Consider the following 17,919-nt stretch of genomic DNA (forward strand, 5'->3'; position numbering starts at 1 on the left):
GACTGGAGAATGGATGGGATTGGACAAGTTGATATGCATAGAGCAGGTGTGTAAATCAGAATTAGGCTGGTGTGTGAAAGACAGGTTAACAGAGGACGTGATTCAGACGTTGACTCTGACTCCAGGCAGCCTAGAGTCAAATCCTACCTCCAACACATAATGCTGTGTGTCTTTAGGCAAGTCACTTGGCTTCTCTGTGCCTCAGTTGTCCATCTGTAAGATGAGACTAATAATTGCTTCTGCCTGTTCGGAGTGTTTTGAGGTGTTAGTGTGTGAAATCTGTGCCTGGCACTTAACGAGTAATCCAGGCTATCATCAGTCCTGTTTTCCGAGAATCTTGGGGAGGGGTGGTTTTGGGGTCTTTCTCAGAGCAGATTAGGACCTGAAGAAGCAAGGGCTCTCCCGTCTCTCAATTTTGGCCTCTTTTTCTGAACCCCCCCTTTTCCCAGATTACAAATGGGGAAACTGAGGCCCAGGGAGTTAAAACATGTGTGCGGCCCCAGCTTGCAAGTGTGACTCTGAGGAGGGGGGGACGCCCCACGTACGGCTAGGTTTTTCCCTGAGACTTTTTATATTTCTTGAGCTGCGCGGGGCGGAACCGGAAAGAACCTCTTTTTCTCCTGTCCTGGGAGGGTTCCACAGCTAGGCGGTGCCAACACGCGGCTCTGAGGGACGGCGCGGGCTGGGGGCGGGCTGGAGGGCGGGGACTCCTGGGTCAGACGGAGCGGGGTGTGGGGGACCAACTCCGAATTCTGGAGTTCGGGTTATGGTATTTTGTCAATTCCTATGGCACCCCACTCCAGTACTCTTGCCTGGAAAATCCCATGGATGGAGGAGCCTGGTAGGCTTCAGTCCATGGGGTCGCTAAGAGTCGGACACGACTGAGCGACTTCCCTCTCACTTTTCACTTTCATGCATTGGAGAAGGAAATGGCAACCCACTCCAGTGTTCTTGCCTGGAGAATCCCAGGGACGGGGGAGCCTGGTGGGCTGCCGTCTATGGGGTCGCACAGAGTCGGACACGGCTGAAGTGACTTAGCAGCAGCAGCAGCTTAATGACATTGTGGCCAGACAATAACCTCGGTATTTTAACATTTTGAAATGTGGTGAGACTTGCTTCATAGCTCAGTATCAGTACAATTTTTGTAAATGCTGCGCAAATGTGTGTGTGTGTGTATATATATTCTCCCCCCCCCCCCACCCCATTCATGGCTAGGTTTTTAAACCCACTTTTATTCATTGATTGTAAGTAATATAAATATTCCAAAAATAGAAACAGACACTTAATGGCGTCCTACATTTCAAGTTTTCGAATACAACAAATTAATCAAGTCATGAACCTGTAAGCAGCAAGGTAGTCAGAACTCCACAGCCCAGTCACAGTGGAAGGCAGGTCTCCCCTGCCCTCCAGAGGCATCTTGAAGGGGGTTGAGCGGCACGACATGGACAGGTAGAATCTGAGATAACTACAAGCAAAGAAGCTCCCAGAACCCAAAGAGGAGGGTCTGCTCCAGGGGTAGGCCCCACAGCATCAAAGGAGCAGAGCAGGGGGCCAGACCTCTGCTTCCCCTTCCCGGCTTGAATGCAAGTATTTACCGGTGTTAAAAAAAAAGACAAAACTGAAACCCCATTCTACAAAAAGGTGACTGAGAGACAACAGTGACAAATAACCAACTGAAGCGCTGAAGGGGAAAACAAGGCTTAAGTTCTGTAGACACTTGACCTGGGTGGGACGTGGGGTGCAAGACGATCTTGGAGGGGGCGAGGGGGTTGCCTTACTGGATGAGGCCTTGAGGTATATTTTTAAAATCACGGTGTACACAGTTCAAGGTATAGATTTCGTGTTCAATGAGTTTTGATAAATGCATCCGCCCAGGTAACTCTCAATCCCATCAAATTATAAAACACTGCAGTCTACTGTATAGCACAGGAAACTCTACTCAGTACTCTGTAATGATGTATATGGGAAAATAATCTAAAAATAGTGGATATGTATATCCATACAGAGGGTGACAGGATGAGATGGCAGGATGGCATCAGCGATTCAATGGACATGAACTTGGGCAAACTCCAGGAGATAGTGAAGGACAGAGAAGCCTCAGGTGCTGCAGTCCATGGGGTCACAGAGAGTCAGACATGACTTAGCAACTCAACAACAACAACAAGCCTTTCTATTCTAGAATCTGAAGGTCTGATAATCTAGAGATTTTGAAGGTCTATGGTTCTAGAATGACTGAGACCCTAGGATTCTGGACTAACTAAGAGTCTGTGGTTCTGGACTTTCTTAACCACTGGACCACACGGAAGTCCCTACTCAGCATCCTGATTTTGAGGTGCACTTATACTGTTGTATGTATCAAGACCTCAGCTTTTTATTACTGAGTAGCATTTTGCATTGAGTGAATAGTTCACAGTTTGTTTGCTCATTCACTCCTTCATGGACATTTGGGTTGCTTCTACTTTGGCTGCTATGAATAAAGCTCCTATGAACATTCATGGGAGCTGGTTTTTTTTCCATTGGTCTTACATGAATACCTAAGAGTGGACTTGCCGGTTATGGGGTAGACAACGTATGATTATGTTCTAAGAAACTGCCAAACTGTCTTCCAAGGCAGTTGTACCATTTTATACTCCCCCGCCCCCAGAAATATGTGAGAATTACCGCTGCTCTACATACAACCAATACACCATGCTGTCCTTCTTTTTAGTCTTAGCCATTCTGGTAGATATGTGCAATTTGAAAAGGTTGTATATTCTTCAGATACTGGGTGCAATATTCTATATATGATGACTAAATAAAGTTTGTTAATCACATTGTTCAAATCATATATGTCCTTATCCACTTTTATCTTGTTTGTTCTATTATTTTTTAAGAGGCTCCTTAAAGTCCTCTTTACGTTTTTTAAAATCTTTTTTTTTTACTTTTGGTCGCACCGAGTGGCTTGTGGGATCTTAGTTCCTCGACCAAGGATTGAATTTGTACCTGAGCCATTAGCAGTGAAAACAGAGTCCTAGCCACTGGACCACCAGGGATTTCCCCAAGTCCTCTATCATGAGTGGGGATTTGTCTCTCTTAGTTATCTCATCACTTACTTTATATATTTGAGGATACTGAAGAGATACAGAGAAATTTTAATATCTCCTTAAGAACAGGTTCACAATATGTTTATGAAGATATTCCTGGATAAAAATTCTTATCAGTATATTCTATTTAGTTGTTGTTGGTTAGTCAATAAGTCGTGTCTGACTTTTTGCCACCCCATGGACTGTAACTGGACTGCCACCGGGCTCCTCTGTTCATGGGATTCTCCAGGCAAGGATACTAAGTGAGTTGCCATTTCCTTCCCCAGGAGATCTTCCTGACCCAGGGACTGAACCTGCATCTCCTACATTGTCAGACAGATTCTTTACCATTGAGCCACCAGGGAAGCCCCACTGTATTTAGTATAATAACAATTTTTTATGTTCTTGGGGCTTCAGTCTTCTCTCTCTCTCTGTCCTAACTCACCCCTCTCTCCATCCTCAGACTCCCCGACCCCTGCCCCCCAGATTCTTGCCACCAGTCTCCAGCTACAGCAGGTGGGTCCTGAGGCAACCACAAGTGAAAAATTCTTAAAATGCACCGAAGAAGTCAAAACCAAAATAAGTCAAGCAGTTTGGGAATTCACTGTTTTACTTTCTCAAGGGGAAAATGGAATTTGGCCGTGGAACTTTTAGCTACTGACGGATCTGGTGGACCATGATGTTTATAGGCCAATTCAGAAGTCATAAAACGGGTTGTCACCTTTGTTCTCCAATCGACCAAACAAGCAAAAATCACAGCAAATCTCAAAGTTTCCTTTTTAGTTACTCTGAAATATAAAGGGCTGTGTTCCGAAAGAGATTAAAAGCTCTGGCAGTATCATTTTATTTCACAGCAATGAAAAACATCACCATGCTCTTTGTCATTTATCATTAATAATGTCAGAATGTCATGAAGATATTTTGGCATTTCAACTTTGCTTTTTTTCTATTTTTTTTCAAGTAATTATGCAGAACCAGAGTTAGCATTTTTACAAAAGTATATTACTGATTTCAGGAGAAGGCAATGGCACCCCACTCCGGTACTCTTGCCTGGAAAATCCCATGGATGGAGGAGCCTGGAAGGCTGCAATCCATGGGGTCGCTAAGAGTCGGACACGACTGAGCGACTTCACTTTCACTTTTCACTTTCATGCATTGGAGAAGGAAATGGCAACCCACTCCAGTGTTCTTGCCTGGAGAATCCCAGGGACGGCGGAGCCTGGTGGGCTGCTGTCTATGGGATCACAGAGTCGGACACAACTGAAGTGACTTAGCAGCAGCAGTAGCAAAGTTGATTAAACAAAATAAGGAAATCCCATTAATTTGCCGTTTGCTGATTCAACTTTTCAGAAACTAGACAACATCCACAGAATCAGTTTCTCTTAACCTTCTCTCAGGTATGTCTTCTTCCAAGGGGATCCTGTGACTCTCCTGGTCACGGTCCCATTTCCCAGATGAAAAAACTGAGGCACAAAGAAGGCAAACTATCTGCTGGAATCCCTTGGATGGGAAAGGAAGCAAGGAGGACAGTATGAACAGAGCTGGTGCTCTCTTAGACTTTATTTCAGGGCTTAGGTGAAGGGACAAAAACGGTGAAAAATCAGCTTTGTCTACCAATGGTAAGGTGGTGTCAACATCGTGCCGCTAGGGAGCATCATGTACAGGAAAAGATTCTTGATGGGACAGGACTCCTGGGGTTGAGGGAGGGAGCTGGGGGTGGGGGTCTAGACTCCCGGGTCTGAGGGTGGAAGGCACTGGGAACCCAGATTCCTGAATTCCTTCAGCAGCTTATATTTTGGGGTTCAATTTCATGAATCCCAGTCGCAGGAGTTAACTGGCCTGGATGGTTTTCTGTATCCAGTCCGTGAACTTGCAGAGATTGGTGTAGACGCTTGGCACGTAGGGTTGGCCACACTGGGCTTGTCCAAAGGATACCAGGCCCTGCAGGGACCCGTTGCAGACCAGGGGGCCCCCAGAGTCACCCTGTTGTGGAGAGACAGAGAATAAAGAATCCAAAACCCGGAGAGGTGGGGACGCGGCTGGCGGCCCAGTGGTTCAGAATCCCCTTTCCAAGGCAGGCAACACAAATTCGACCCCTAGTCGGGGAACTAAGCTCCCACATGCGGTGGGGCAACTAACTAGAGTGGGGCAACGGACTACCGTGCCACAGCTAGAGAGACGCCTGAGCGCCACAAGTAGAGAAGCCAGCGTGTTGCAACGAAGATCCTGCGTGATGCAACTAAGACCTGGGTCAGGCCAATAGACAGACAAATGAATGTTAAAAACAAACAAAACACAGAGAAGTGGACATAGATGTGAGATCAGAAAGGAGCCAAATGAAGAGAGGCAAAGACAGGAGAGTGAGAGGACAAAAGATAGCAACATATTCCTTAAAGGTTCTACTACAGAGCCCCGATCACACCCAATTCGGCTCCCTACGTCCTAACAGCTGGCCGATTCTCTTGCATTTGCTGCTGTTCCATCTCTGTGTCTCTCCTTCTTTTTCTCCCACTATAGCTTACTTCTCCGTCTCAATGACTCTCTGAGTCTCTGTGCAACTCTTCACCTCCTTGTATGTTGATTTTTTATCCTATTTCACTTTAAATTTCATCTCTGTGTGTCAATGTATCTGTTTCTCTCTGGGTGTGCATGTGTGTATGTCTGTTTCTGCCTTACTGCATCTGTCTTTATTTCTATTTCTCACTTTCCTTGCTTCTCTTTATTTCTGTGTCTATTTCTCTTTCAGTCTCTCTCCCATATCTCTGTTTCTTCTCACTATGGGGTTCCTGTCCCCTCCCTTTTCCATCTCTCCCTGGATCTTCTCCCCTCTTCCCTTCCCCCATCTCTCACATGGCAGGAGTCCTTCTGGTCCTGGCCTCCGCCAGCGCAGAACATGCTGGGGTGGTACACGTGGGCATAGAGTTCACTGCAGATCTTCTCCGACACAACTGAGATATTCACACATTGGAGCACTTTGGGCAGTCTGCCTGGGACGCAGAACATCAGATCAGCCTCTACTGGCTGGGTGGAGAACCCCTCAGAGAGACCAGACACATCCATCTCCCTAGCTCACCATTCACCAGCCGACCCCAGCCAGAAACCAGACAGGAATCCCCCTCTGCGGCCGGGCACTGGGAGGCGATGCTGATGTCCTGGATGGTATCAGATGGGGGTACCGATTCTTCCAACTTGATGAGCATGAGGTCGTTGGCGAATGATGGTTTGTTGTACTCTGGGTGCTGGATGGAGAGGTGGGCTTCTATCATCTGACTGCCTGGTTCTTGGTCGGCCTCAAGACTGTGCAGGCCCAGCCCAATGGTATAGGACCTAAGGGCCACGGGGTCGAGGGTGCGGGGGTAGCGTGGGGACAGGTTAGTTCTGTGGCAGCCACGCCATTATCTCCATTCCTGTCTTCAACCACAACCCCATCTCCGGTCCATTGCCCCACCCCATCTTCCTTGCTAAGTTCTGCACTACCCAGTCATGATTTCAAATCCTAATGCACAAGCAATAATCCAGAGGCAAGAACTTGACTTAATTTACTGGATACTCAGCAGTGGAACTGAGATTTCAACCCAGGATTCTGAGTCTTTCCAAAGCAAGAGCTCCCGCTTCCGTCACAGAGCCTTCCTTGAGAGCGGCTTTCACTTTTAGTACCCGGAGGCTGAACCTATGAAGCCCCTCTTCTCAGCTAACAGTGCATCCAGACCCTCCCTAGAACCCAAGCCCCGCCCCTGTCCCTCCTCCCCGCGCCGCCCCCCCTGCCCCGCGCCCTGCACTCACTTCTGGAAGCAATGCGCAGCGGACAGCACCCACTGCGGATGCACCAGGACTCCCCCGCAGAAAAATTCATTTTCCAAGAACAGGGCCGCTTGCCAGGGCTGCGAGTGCGGGCGGCAGTCCTCGCCGTTGATGATGCGGCTGCTGCCGCCCCAGGCGAGGGATCCTGAAGGCGGAGGCAGGACTGGGGGACCCGGCTCTGAGCCGAAACTGGACTTCTGGGGGCAGGGCTCGGTGTGGGGGCGTGGTCAGGACTGAGCCAGAGGCCCAGAATGTAGGACACTAACTCCTGAGGCCTTGGCTCTAGGGGCGTGGCCACTGATGACGGGCGTGGTCGGGGCTTCTGCCGCGGTGAGGGGGCGTAGCTCAGGGTGGAAGCCGGACTTGCGGGAGAGGGGTTGGGGGCGGGGCTCTCGGTGCACGGGGGCGCGGTCAGAGCTGGGAGACAAACAGGAGGCGGGACCCTGCCTCTTGGGGCGGGGTCACAGTGCCCTGCGGTGAATGGCGGTCAGATGGGACTAGACCTCTCGGTGGGCGGGTGTGGTCAGAACCGCAGGGATGGAGTCAGGGATCCTGCGGGCAGTAAGAGTCCTGGGGCGGGGTCAAGGATTAGTGAGGAAACGGGGGAGGGGTCACAGTCCGGGGCTTTAATTCCACGCATCAGGTTCCTTGGCGGGGGGGTTCGGGTTCACAGAGGTAGGGTCACTTGTCGGGGAAGAGTTTCAGCTTCGAGTTCGTCACAGCCATCTCCCAGACCCACACTCCATCGCTCTCTCTCTCACACACACAAGCACCACAGCAGGCCTGTGCAATGCTGGGGCGTCAATCTCCCAACACGAGCAGACCCCTCCACACAAAGTGGCAGAGGCAAGGGCGACAGAGGAAGACGCTCAGGGAGGCAGTGCCAGTATCTGTAGCCCTGGTGTCTTGCCCAATTCGGCTCAGTCCCGTCCCCCCAGGGCAGCAGACAGCCAGCTCACACAGAAACCCCATCACACTGTCATAATGTGGGTCCCTGGGGCCTCTCAGGATTGGAGACCCAAGAAGCAGGCGCAGATTGCCAGCAGTGGGTGACTCTCCTAGAAGCGTAATCTCCCTTTCAGGGGTACCCCAAGCAAGGTCTGGTGGCTCAGACGGTAAAGAATCTGCCTGCAGTGCAGGAGATCCAGGGTTCCATCCCTGGTTCGGGAAGATCCCCTGGAGAAGCGCATGGCTACCCACTCCAGTATTCTTGCCTGGAGAATCCCATGGACAGAGAAGCCTGGGGGGCAACAACAGTCCATGGGGTTGCAAAGAACGAGACACGACTGAAGCGACTGACACTTTCACACTTTCCGGCTCCACAGATCCTTGCAGCTTCATCACTCAGGTCCTCTCAGCATTGTCACTCCACAGGGTATCCAGAGGCATAGACTGTCAGAGCCGTTCCCCCAATCATGCACCGACTCTCATGGGTATGACTACACGGAGGTGTGCAAAGCCACACACACGCCAGTACACAGGTGGCACCCATGCAAACACCCTGTGATACAGGGAATCACATGTGTGCATCCAGAGAGCAACCGTCACACCGTACTGTCACCCACGCAGCTTCAGTCGGGTCCTGGAGGACCCTGAGTCGTGCCCACCCAGTAACAAGCCTCAGATACAATCTCACACACACACACACCTCACTCAGATACCTGTGACACCGAGGAGGAGATGCCCCAGGAACCAGCCCCAGGGGTTTCCTGCTGTGGTCATCCTTCAGCACCTGTATGAGGGTCAGTCTCTAGGGAACCAAGTCTTTCCATCAGTCTCTCTCTCCACTCCTGCCCCCCCCCACCCCCAGGATATTATTGGATATACCACCCCCTCTCCAACACACACACACATCGCAGTGTCTGAGCTCATGGCCCAGAGACCCACAGCCTGGAGAGACTGAGAGGCTGAGAGAGAAGTGGAAAAGAGAGAGAGTAGTGGGTGGAGAGGAAGAGATGGAGAACGTGCCTCTCCATCTGTAGACTGGAAGATGTAGGAGGATGGAGACAGGGCCCTCAAGGATGCAGAGAAGAGGGAACATCAGAGGCTGGCTGAGAGTCAGAGTCCGGGAGAGAGAGATTCAGGGAAATAGACCAGGGGAGACACAGGGAGGACTGGAGAGACCCTCCTAACTAGAGACCTATTTGGAAGAAACAGACCTGAAGACCCAAGGTCCGGAGGCTGAGAACCACAGGGACACGGAGCTGTAGGGAGAGTAGATCATGAAGACTGCTCTTAGGGGAGTAGTGGGTGGGACGCTCACCTGGTTGCCTCTGGGCTCTGGGATCCTACACTGGGCTGGGCTTCTGCCTGCTGCCTCCAGCAGGGGCCCCCTGGGGAGCTTATAAGCATCCCCAGCTGGGCTGGCCTGCCCCCTAGGGACACACTCCTGGGGCGAGGTGCTGCCAGCTTCCAGCTCAGAGCTCTCAGGCTGCCTGGTGCCAGGCTGAGCTCAGTGAGCCAGACGGGCCAGGAGACCCCAGTCTCACTGCCCCCTTCTTGCTTGGTGGCTTGTCAGCTTTCTCCTCTCTCTCTCTGGTTCTCCCTCCCTCTCTCTCTCACACACGTACACACACTCTCTGTTTTTTTTTTCTCTTATTCTCCCTCTCATTAAATCTCTCTCATCCTCCCTTCCTTCCTCTCCCGGCTGTGTTGCCCCAGCAGAACCTCCCCGATTCAAATTCCCTGCAGCACATTCTGCCTTTGGAACCTTGCACACGTGACTGCACCCCTGTGAGCCTCCGGTTTCCCATCCATAAAGTCAGGGTGATCATTGTTCCTCTGTCTCAAAATTCTTCCAAAAGACTCTGCGGGGGAAAAATGCCTGGACACCAAGCCAGATGTGCCATGGGAACCCAGAGAGTGGGGGATAGGATGAAGCCTTTGCTAGTCAAAGAGCAATTGCGCCCCTCCGAGGCTCCAAGCTGCGGGAAGGGACAAGCACATTCTGATGCTTCAGGGGCACATGTCCCAGCGGGGGAGACCGACCAACAGAAAAAAACGCAGGGACAAGGGATATCTGGTAGTCATGTGTGTGCAGAGAACATGGCTGATATTAGAGAGGGACTGGGACCAGGTGGGCTAACTGCAAATGAGGAGGTGTCGGGGCGTCTCAGAGGAGGGGACTTTTAGGCTGAGAGGCAGTGAACTTGGCAGGAAAAAGAGAGAGAAGTTGGGGGAATTCCCTCGTTGTCCAGTGGTTAAGACTTGGCATTCACGCTGCAATGGCCTGGGTTCAATCCCTGAGAGATTTGCATGCAAGGGGAAAGAGTTTGGGTTTATTTTCAAATGCAATGGATTTAAAATTATTATTTTTTTGCTGTGGACCATTTTAAAAGTCTTAACTGAATGTATTACAATACTGCTTCAGTTTTATGTTTCGGTTTTTATTTTTATTTATTTTCTTGGCTGCAAAGCATGTGGGGTCTTGGCTCCCTGACCAGGGATTGAACTTGCACCCTTGGTATTAAAAAGGTGACATCTTAACCCCTGGACCACCAGGGAAGTCCCTCAGTGCGGTGGATTTTTAAGCATGAGATAGGAGTGGTGTGATCTGATTTCTTTTTAAAAAGCATTCTGGGTGGAGAATGATGGGAGTAGGGGTGAGATGGAAGTGGAGAAACCAGCGAGGACGTGGGAGGTGGCAACAGCCCCCCAGATGAGAGAGGCTGTGGCCCCTGGGTGAAGAGAAAGGGGAGGGGCAAGGAGTCAAGTACCCGATGGGTGGACGGTGTGGGGGGAGGAGAAAGGAGGCGTGGAGGGTGTCTCCGCCTTGGTCTGCTGGTGGTCACATCTGTGGCGCCATCTGTGTGGAGGTGCGAGGGGGTGTGGGGGAGAAGGGCTGAGCTGAGGGCGCCCATCGGGAGCCAAGCGGTTGGACGTGTGAGCCCCAGGAGGCAGACAGAGGTCGGGGTGGGTGAGGAACCGTGAGGAGTCACCTGAGGAGACGTGTGTTTAGAGCCATGGGGTTGGATGAAATCATCCAAGAAGCAGGTGTGGACCGCTCTGATGAGGGGTTGCAGGGACAGTTGAGATGATGCTGAGGGATGACTGGGCCTCCCTCCGTCTCTCTCGGGCCCCGGTTCCCTCTGCTTTTTCTGTCTCTGGCCCCTCCCTAGCGTCTGGTTCTCCAACCCTGTCTCCATCTACCTGCCTGCGGTGTTTGGTCACCTGGGGGCACAGAAACCCCAGACCCCTCTGATCCAGGGACCTGCAGCTTTGACCATGAACATGGAGGAGGTCAGCAGGAGGGGTGTGTGTGTGGGGCGGGTGGGTGGTGCAGGGTGGGCTCAGACCTCACAGCTGCCCAGACGTGACTTAGGTCTGGGCAGTGGGAGGAGTGGGGTTGGAGCCAGAGGGAGGGACAGGGATGGGGCGGCTGGAATGAGGGAGAAGGGGGTGGATGCGGCATCCCTCTGCCCTGCTCTGCAGCCTCACTTCTGTCCTGTCCTGCTTGAGGTTAGGCAGAGGTGACCCAGTTATTTGAAGATGAATCCAAGAGTGAGTGTGTCTGTGTTTGGGGGGGTTAGGTCATGTCATGGAGATGCCTCCAGCCTGGCAAGTGGGAAGGGTTTGGAACAGGGACTCCATGGGTGAAAACCCAGGCTGGGGTTGGGGGTGGAGAGAGGCAGAGACCACGAGATGCAGAGATAGGCAAGGAGACTGGGACCAGAGGCAGAGAAATAAAGGTATAGGGAGAGACAGAGAGCAAGATGGGCTTCCCTGGTGGCTCAGCAGGTAAAGAATCCTCCTGTAATGCAGGAGACCTGGGTTTGATCCCTGGGTGGGGAAGATGCCCTGGGGAAGGGAACAGCTACCCAGTCTGGTATTCTTGCCTGGAGAATCCCATGGACAGAGGAGCCTGGTGGGCTACAGTCCATAAGGTCACAAACAGTCGGATATGACTGAAGTGACTTAGCTGCAGCAGCAAGGTCACAGAGTCTGGGAAAGGTGGAGATGGACAAATGGGCTGAGATGGACAGACACAGAGCAGGAGAGAGCTGGAAACACAGCGAAAGGTAGATGCTGAAAGACACACATCTCAGGATAATGATGATTAAAAACAAAAAGATCTAACAGTTATATATCACTTTTTACTATGTGCCTTCATAACAGTTTTACACATACCAACTAGTTTTAATCATCACGATAATCCCACGAGGTACCCATTATTATGCTTAATTTTATGAAGGTGGAAAGGGAGGCACAGAGAGGTCAATCGGCTAACCCAAAGTCACACAGCAAAGTGGCAGTGAATCCAGGCATCTGAATCCAGAGCCCGCATCTTGAGCTCTCTGCCATGCAGCCTTCTTCATGCACATTAAGAAACAGAAAAGAAGCTGAGGAATGGGTGTGCTGTCTCGGGACACAGGTCATGGGGGTTTAGAATACACCTGGGTCCACGGCCCCTCACCTGAGCCATCTGCCCTCATCCCCACCTGCAGGTGAGGGGCAGCCTCGGCCAGAGAAGACATAGAGCATCACTGGGGAGGGGATGAGATGCGGCCGTGCCAGCCCCAAGTACCCTTCTCACTGCGTAACTGGAAGAGCGAGCCCCTTCCCCTCCCATAGATGGAGCTAAGAAGAGAATCTTAAATCTCCTGGACACAGTGGAGGCTGGCCACCTGCTTACAGATGTCATCTGCTCTAAGGCCCAAAGCAGCCCTCACCACATTTTCAGGGGCGTCTGTCCCAGCCCTTAGGGTAACACTCCCCCATTCTTTTGGGGACCAGGGACCAGTTTAACAGACGACAATTTTTCCACAGACCAGGCGTGGGGGGCAGGGAGGGTGGTTTCAGGATAACTCAAGTGCGTTACATTTATTGTGCATTTTATTTCTGTTATTATCACATCAGCTCCACCTGAGATCATCAAGCATTAGATTCTGGAGGTTGGGGACCCTTGCCTTAGGGAACTCACCCCCAAGTTCTACCCGGTAAACTCAGGAAACGCCTTCAGGCTGGCTCTGAACCAACTTGAGGGTGGTGGGTGGAGGGGTTGCCCCTGTTTCAGTCAATAACTAAAACCACGTTGGCATAGATTGTATTCCCTGAAGAGAAGTGGTTTTTCTCCGCTTACCACGGGTGATGGGGGATTCGGTAGGAAAACTGCCTGCTGAAAGCATCTCCCCTTCCTGCTTCTCTCCCGGGGGAGAGAGAGGCCAACACCTCGGGTGGGCGTCCACCCCGAAGCAGGGACAACGGAGACAGGGATTTGGGGAGGGGTGAGAGAGTTGGAGCATGGAGAACTACAGAGGCCACAGCCTGCCCACTTGTGAGCTGGGGAGATGGCTGTGGGTTATGGGGACCACTACTGGGGTGTCTCCTGAACACAGAGACAGGGGCTGGGGCTGGAGGGGGTCTCAGTGAATGTCAAAGGAGCAGAAGTTAAGACAGTAGCCCTCATGGGGCTTCCCTAGTGGTCCAGCAGCTAAGACTCCATGCTCCCAATGCTGGGGACCTGGGTTCAGCCTCTGGGCAGGGAACTAGATACCCCATGCTGGAACTAAGAGCTCAAATGCCACAACCATAGATCCTGAGTGTGGCGACTAGGAGCCGGCACAGCCAAAAAAAAAGGCAGTAAGTAGCCTCCATGGACCAGCAGCTTGGACATTTCTCTTTTTCCCGCTATTTTCAAGCCAAGTTATGTCATCCCCCTGTAGAAGAAAATGGGACCCTGCAAGTGACAGACATTTCTGGCCAGACTGGTGGGATATGGGGTTGGGGGAGGACCAGTGGGCTTGAAGCAGGTTAAAATCCATTTCGATCTTCACTGCCCAAACAGCAGCAACCATCGGCGTCTATTGGGCACTTAAAACGTGGCCAGTGTGTGGTTAAAGAACTGGCTTTCACCGTTTAGATAATTTCAGCGAGTTTCAGTGGAAATGCCAACACTTGGTTCAATTATTGGGAAAGTTTTAAGTTCCTTTGGAACCAGCCGGGTACCTGAATCCACCTTTTCAACTCTTTAAGTTTTACAGGCTCTAAAATAAAGACCTAGAATTCCAAATGAAAATTTAGCATTCTAGTGGAGATGCTGCTGTAAGGTGTGAAATAGTCACTGGATTTTTAGTTTTCTAAAATTTACTTTATTTATTTTTGTCTGTGCTTGAGAGATTGTTCTAGCAGCAGTGAGTGGGGACTACCCTCTAGTAGCTGTGCCCGGGCCTCTCATTGGGGGTGGTTTCTCTTGTTGCGTAGCAACAGTAGCTACTAGAAAATTTTAAAGGACTTAGGGAGTTGCTGCTATATTTTGATTGGACAGTGCCAGTGTGGAGGGAATAGGAATCAAAAATTAGCAACACAAAAAAGCTTAAGTACTATGTAAACTGGTGTGATTGGAGACATGAGATGGATGTGAGAGTTGGATCATAAAGAAGGTTGAGTGCTTTCAATTTGTGGTGCTGGAGAAGACTCTTGAGGGTCCCTTGGACTGCGAGGAGATCAAACCAGTCAATCTGAAAGGAAATCAACCCTTGAATGTTCATTGGAAGGACTGATGCTGAAGCTGAAGCTTCAATACTTTGGCTATCTGATTCAAAGAGCCGACACACTGGAAAAGACCCTGATGCTGGGAAAGATTGAAGGCAGGAGGAGAAGGGGGTGACAGAGGGTAAGATGGTTGGATGGCATCACCGACTCAATAGACTTGAGTTTCAGCAAACTCTGGGGGATAGTGAAGGACAGGGAATCCTGGCAAGCTACAGTCCATGGGTTTGCGGAGGCGGAAATGACTGAGTGACTGAACGACAACGTGACGGGGGACCAGTGAGTTTCTTTTTTTTCCGGGCTGTTCTTGGCACCTATGAGTTTCACTGATCTAAAAAAAAAAAAAAAAAAAAAAAAGCTCTGGAAATGGCAGATCTTTTGTCTGGGCTGATCCACAAATAGCCTTCAACTGTAGGAGAGACCTCTCTAAGGCATATACCTGATCCAAAGACTTTTGATCACACTCAGAATAGAAATTAGAAAACTTACCAGGACCCAAAGGCCCAACCACACTCTATGCACCTTTGTTCTAGGTTTTCCACAAACGTTAATTCAATGTCCTCAGTATCCTATGAAATAGTGCTATCACCCCCACTTTACAGATGAAAAAAAATTATGCACAGAGAAGCAACGAGTCATATGCAGTTGATCAAGCTGAGAAGATGCCCAACGACTGTGCAACACTGCCCCCTTGTGGATCCGGAGACACACACGGAGAGAGTTCCGAGGTTGGGAGGGGGTCAGGGACAAAGGCGGGACCCCAGGGTCTCTTGCGTCGGTCGCCCTGGGCCCCGGCACCCAGCTCTGGACCCAGACGTCGGAGCAGAGGAGGCAGGTGCAACCCCGACTGGTGCAGGAGCAGGGACCACCACCTGAGCTTTACCTCTGGTGAGCTCGGAGCCTTGCGCTCTGTGAGCTTGGGTCTTGATCCTGACCTTGGGTGTGTCAGGAACTAAAAAGAAGGGCTCAGAAATCTGACCTCTGGAGTCAGATTTGCTCCAGCAAGAGCTTGGGTGAGCAGCTGAGTGTTTCTGGTCTTAGAGGTCAGCCACTGTTTTCTCCAATTATTGCTACTAATACAATGAGTCAAAGAGGACTCTGTTTATTTATTTACTTTATCTCTGTTTATTTATTTTTTTTTTTGGCCACACCGTGTAGCTTGTGGGAGCTTAGTCCCCGGACCAGGGATCGAACCCAGGCCCTCAGCAGTCAAAGTGCTGAGTCCTAACCACTGGACCTCCAGGGAATTCCCATCTCTGTTTATTCTTGAATCATGGTGACCCTGGGTGTCTTCCAGAACCATGTCCTCTGTGCACCCAGATACCCAGAAAGGATCATGCTAAAATAATGAGGATAATGAAATTAATGAGGATAATAAATCCCTCCCATGCATTGAGTGGGCTTCCCTCATAGCTCAGTCAGTAAAGAATCTGGTTGCAATGCAGGAGACCTGGGTTTGATTCTTGGGTTGGGAAGATCCCCTGGAGAAGGAAATGGCAACCCACTCCAGTATTCTTGCCTACAAAATCCCATGGACAGAGGAGCATGGCGGGCTACAGTCCATGGGGTCACAAGAGTCGGACGTGACTTAGCGATTAAACCAGCATGCATTGAGTGGTTCTAGTCATGGTTTCACTTGTGTTATTGTTCTTAATCTCAGGAGATAAAATTATGAGCGTGTCTTTTTACAAAAGGAGAGATAGGTTCAGAAATGTGACTTCCCCCATTACAAAAGGAAATCAGGTTTTCTCAGAAAACTCCTCGCTGGCTATATTTGTTAGGGTGGCGGGGGAGGTGGAAACAGTCCTTCTTTGTTTTTACATACTTGGGGGAACATGTTAACACTAATGGTTACCATATGCTGAGTGCATGCTCTGTGAAATTGTTTCAGCAGCTTCACTCAGATTAACTTGCTAATGTGCCCATTAACCTTAAGAAGTCGCTACTATTGTCTGTCTCCACTCTAAGCAGGGAGAAACCCAGGCAAAGAGAGACTAGAGTCACTTTCCGAGGCTATCACAGAAACAAATAGCTGGATTTGAATCCAGGGAGAGTTGCATGAGAATCTGTGTGTGTGTGTGTGTGTGTGTGTGTGTGTGTGTAATGTCATTCCCACTTCACTTTCCAAAGTAGAAACAAGTAGATTTATTTAAATAAAAATAGATTTATTTATCTATGTGGCTGGATCAAGTCTTAGCTGCTGCACGTGGGATCTTCACTGTGTCCTGCGGGATTTTCCTTGGGGAGCAGGGACTCTCTAGCTGCGGCTCCAGGGCTTTACAGCACCCAGGCTTAGCTGCCCCGCAGCACGTGGGATCTTGGTTCCCTGACCACGGATCAAACCGGAGTCCCCTGCGTTGCAAGGCGGATTCTTTTTTTTTTTTAATGTTGGGTTTTTTCATTTTTAAAATCTTTTAATTTATTTATTTATATTTATTTTTGACTGCTCTGGGTCTTCATTGCTTTCTACAGGCTTTCTCTAGTTGCGGCCAGCGGAGGTGACTCTGGAGTTGAGAGGCGCGGGTTTCTCTTTGCGGTGTCTTCTCTTGTTGTGGGAGCACGGGGGTTTGGGTGTGCGGGCTTCAGTAGTCGTGGTGCACGGGCTTAGCTGCTCCATGGCATGTGGGATCTTCGCAGGCCAGGGATCGAGCCCGTGTCCCCTGCGCTGGTAGGTGGATTCCTATCCACTTGTCACCAGGGAAATCTTCCAGGCGGGTTCTTAACCAGTGGATCACCAGGGACGTCTCTCCAACTTCATTTTTGAATAGGTATTGCTTCCACATGGCACAGAAACAAAGTATGTTTATTAAAAACGTACAGAGCGATGAACCTCCATCGTGACCTTGCCCGCCTTTGATCCTGTCCTCGCCCCTTCTTCCAAGCATAACGACTAGAATGTCTTTCTTGGGTCATCTTCAAGGGTTTCACTGCACGTGAACCATTAAACGCAGATATGTCGTCTCATTTTTGCCTTGGTTTTAGCCACCAGGCTGGGCTTCTTGTAAAGTAAGTTGTCTCCTGGTGTTCAAAACATGTGATGAAATGAACAATTTAGAAGCTGAGAAAACAAATTGAATTTGAGAAAGTCTAACTCTTGGGCCTGCATAAATGAACTGGGTCTTTGCTACATCTCCAGGGGAGATGATGAATGTAAATAAAGAATAGCTCCTTATCTCATGTGACTGCTGTCAAAATGGATTATAAACAGAAAAGTTTTTGGAAATGGCAGTACACAGTTTATGAGAATTACAATAGATCTGCATTTGTTTCTACTGTATCTTTCAGTTCAGTTCAGTCGCTCAGTCGTGTCCGACTCTTTGCAACCCTATGAATCGCAGCACACCAGGCCTCCCTGTCCATCACCAACTCCCGGACTTCACTCAAACTCCCATCCATCGAGTCCGTGATGCCATCCAGCCATCTCATCCTCTGTCGTCCCCTTCTCCTTCTGCCCCCAATCCCTCCCAGCATCAGAGTCTTTTCTAATGAATCAACTCTTCACATCAGGTGGCCAAAGTATTGGAGTTTCAGCTTTAGCATCATTCCTTCCAATGAACACCCAGGACTG

The 17,919-nt window shown here is 50.1% G+C and overlaps 1 protein-coding gene and 1 non-coding gene across 3 annotated transcripts; both read right to left on the minus strand.

The window, feature by feature from the left end:
* Positions 1–4,589: 4,589 nt before the first annotated feature.
* Positions 4,590–9,265, minus strand: KLK4 (kallikrein related peptidase 4). 2 transcript variants are annotated; one of them, XM_006080023.4, is made up of 6 exons: positions 9,127–9,265; positions 8,525–8,595; positions 6,846–7,008; positions 6,136–6,389; positions 5,913–6,049; positions 4,590–5,045 (listed from the first exon to the last, which is right to left on the minus strand). In XM_006080023.4, the coding sequence occupies exons 2-6, from the start codon at positions 8,583–8,585 to the stop codon at positions 4,893–4,895; spliced, it is 768 nt and encodes a 255-aa protein (XP_006080085.3). In that variant the 5' UTR covers positions 8,586–8,595; positions 9,127–9,265; the 3' UTR covers positions 4,590–4,892. The 2 variants fall into 2 exon arrangements, with proteins under 2 accessions (XP_006080085.3, XP_044787334.2); XM_044931399.2 differs by lacking the exon at positions 9,127–9,265 and having other exon boundaries at positions 8,525–8,608.
* A 6,259-nt stretch (positions 9,266–15,524) lies between these two features.
* On the minus strand, positions 15,525–15,596 carry TRNAQ-UUG. Its single transcript has one exon. It is a non-coding gene; the product is annotated as a tRNA-Gln (tRNA).
* Between the last annotated feature and the right edge of the window lie 2,323 nt (positions 15,597–17,919).

The sequence above is a fragment of the Bubalus bubalis genome, chromosome 18, assembly GCF_019923935.1.
Source record: "Bubalus bubalis isolate 160015118507 breed Murrah chromosome 18, NDDB_SH_1, whole genome shotgun sequence".
NCBI lineage: Eukaryota > Metazoa > Chordata > Mammalia > Artiodactyla > Bovidae > Bubalus > Bubalus bubalis.

Excerpts from the sequence above, each read along its gene's own strand:
- KLK4 (XM_006080023.4), bottom strand. The coding sequence starts at position 8,585 with ATGACCACAGCAGGAAACCCCTGGGGCTGGTTCCTGGGGCATCTCCTC. Across the intron at positions 7,009-8,524 it reads TCTCCTCCTCGGTGTCACAG|GATCCCTCGCCTGGGGCGGC; the intron begins GTATCTGAGTGA and ends CTCCGCCTTCAG. Across the intron at positions 6,050-6,135 it reads CTGGGGTCGGCTGGTGAATG|GCAGACTGCCCAAAGTGCTC; the intron begins GTGAGCTAGGGA and ends TCTGCGTCCCAG.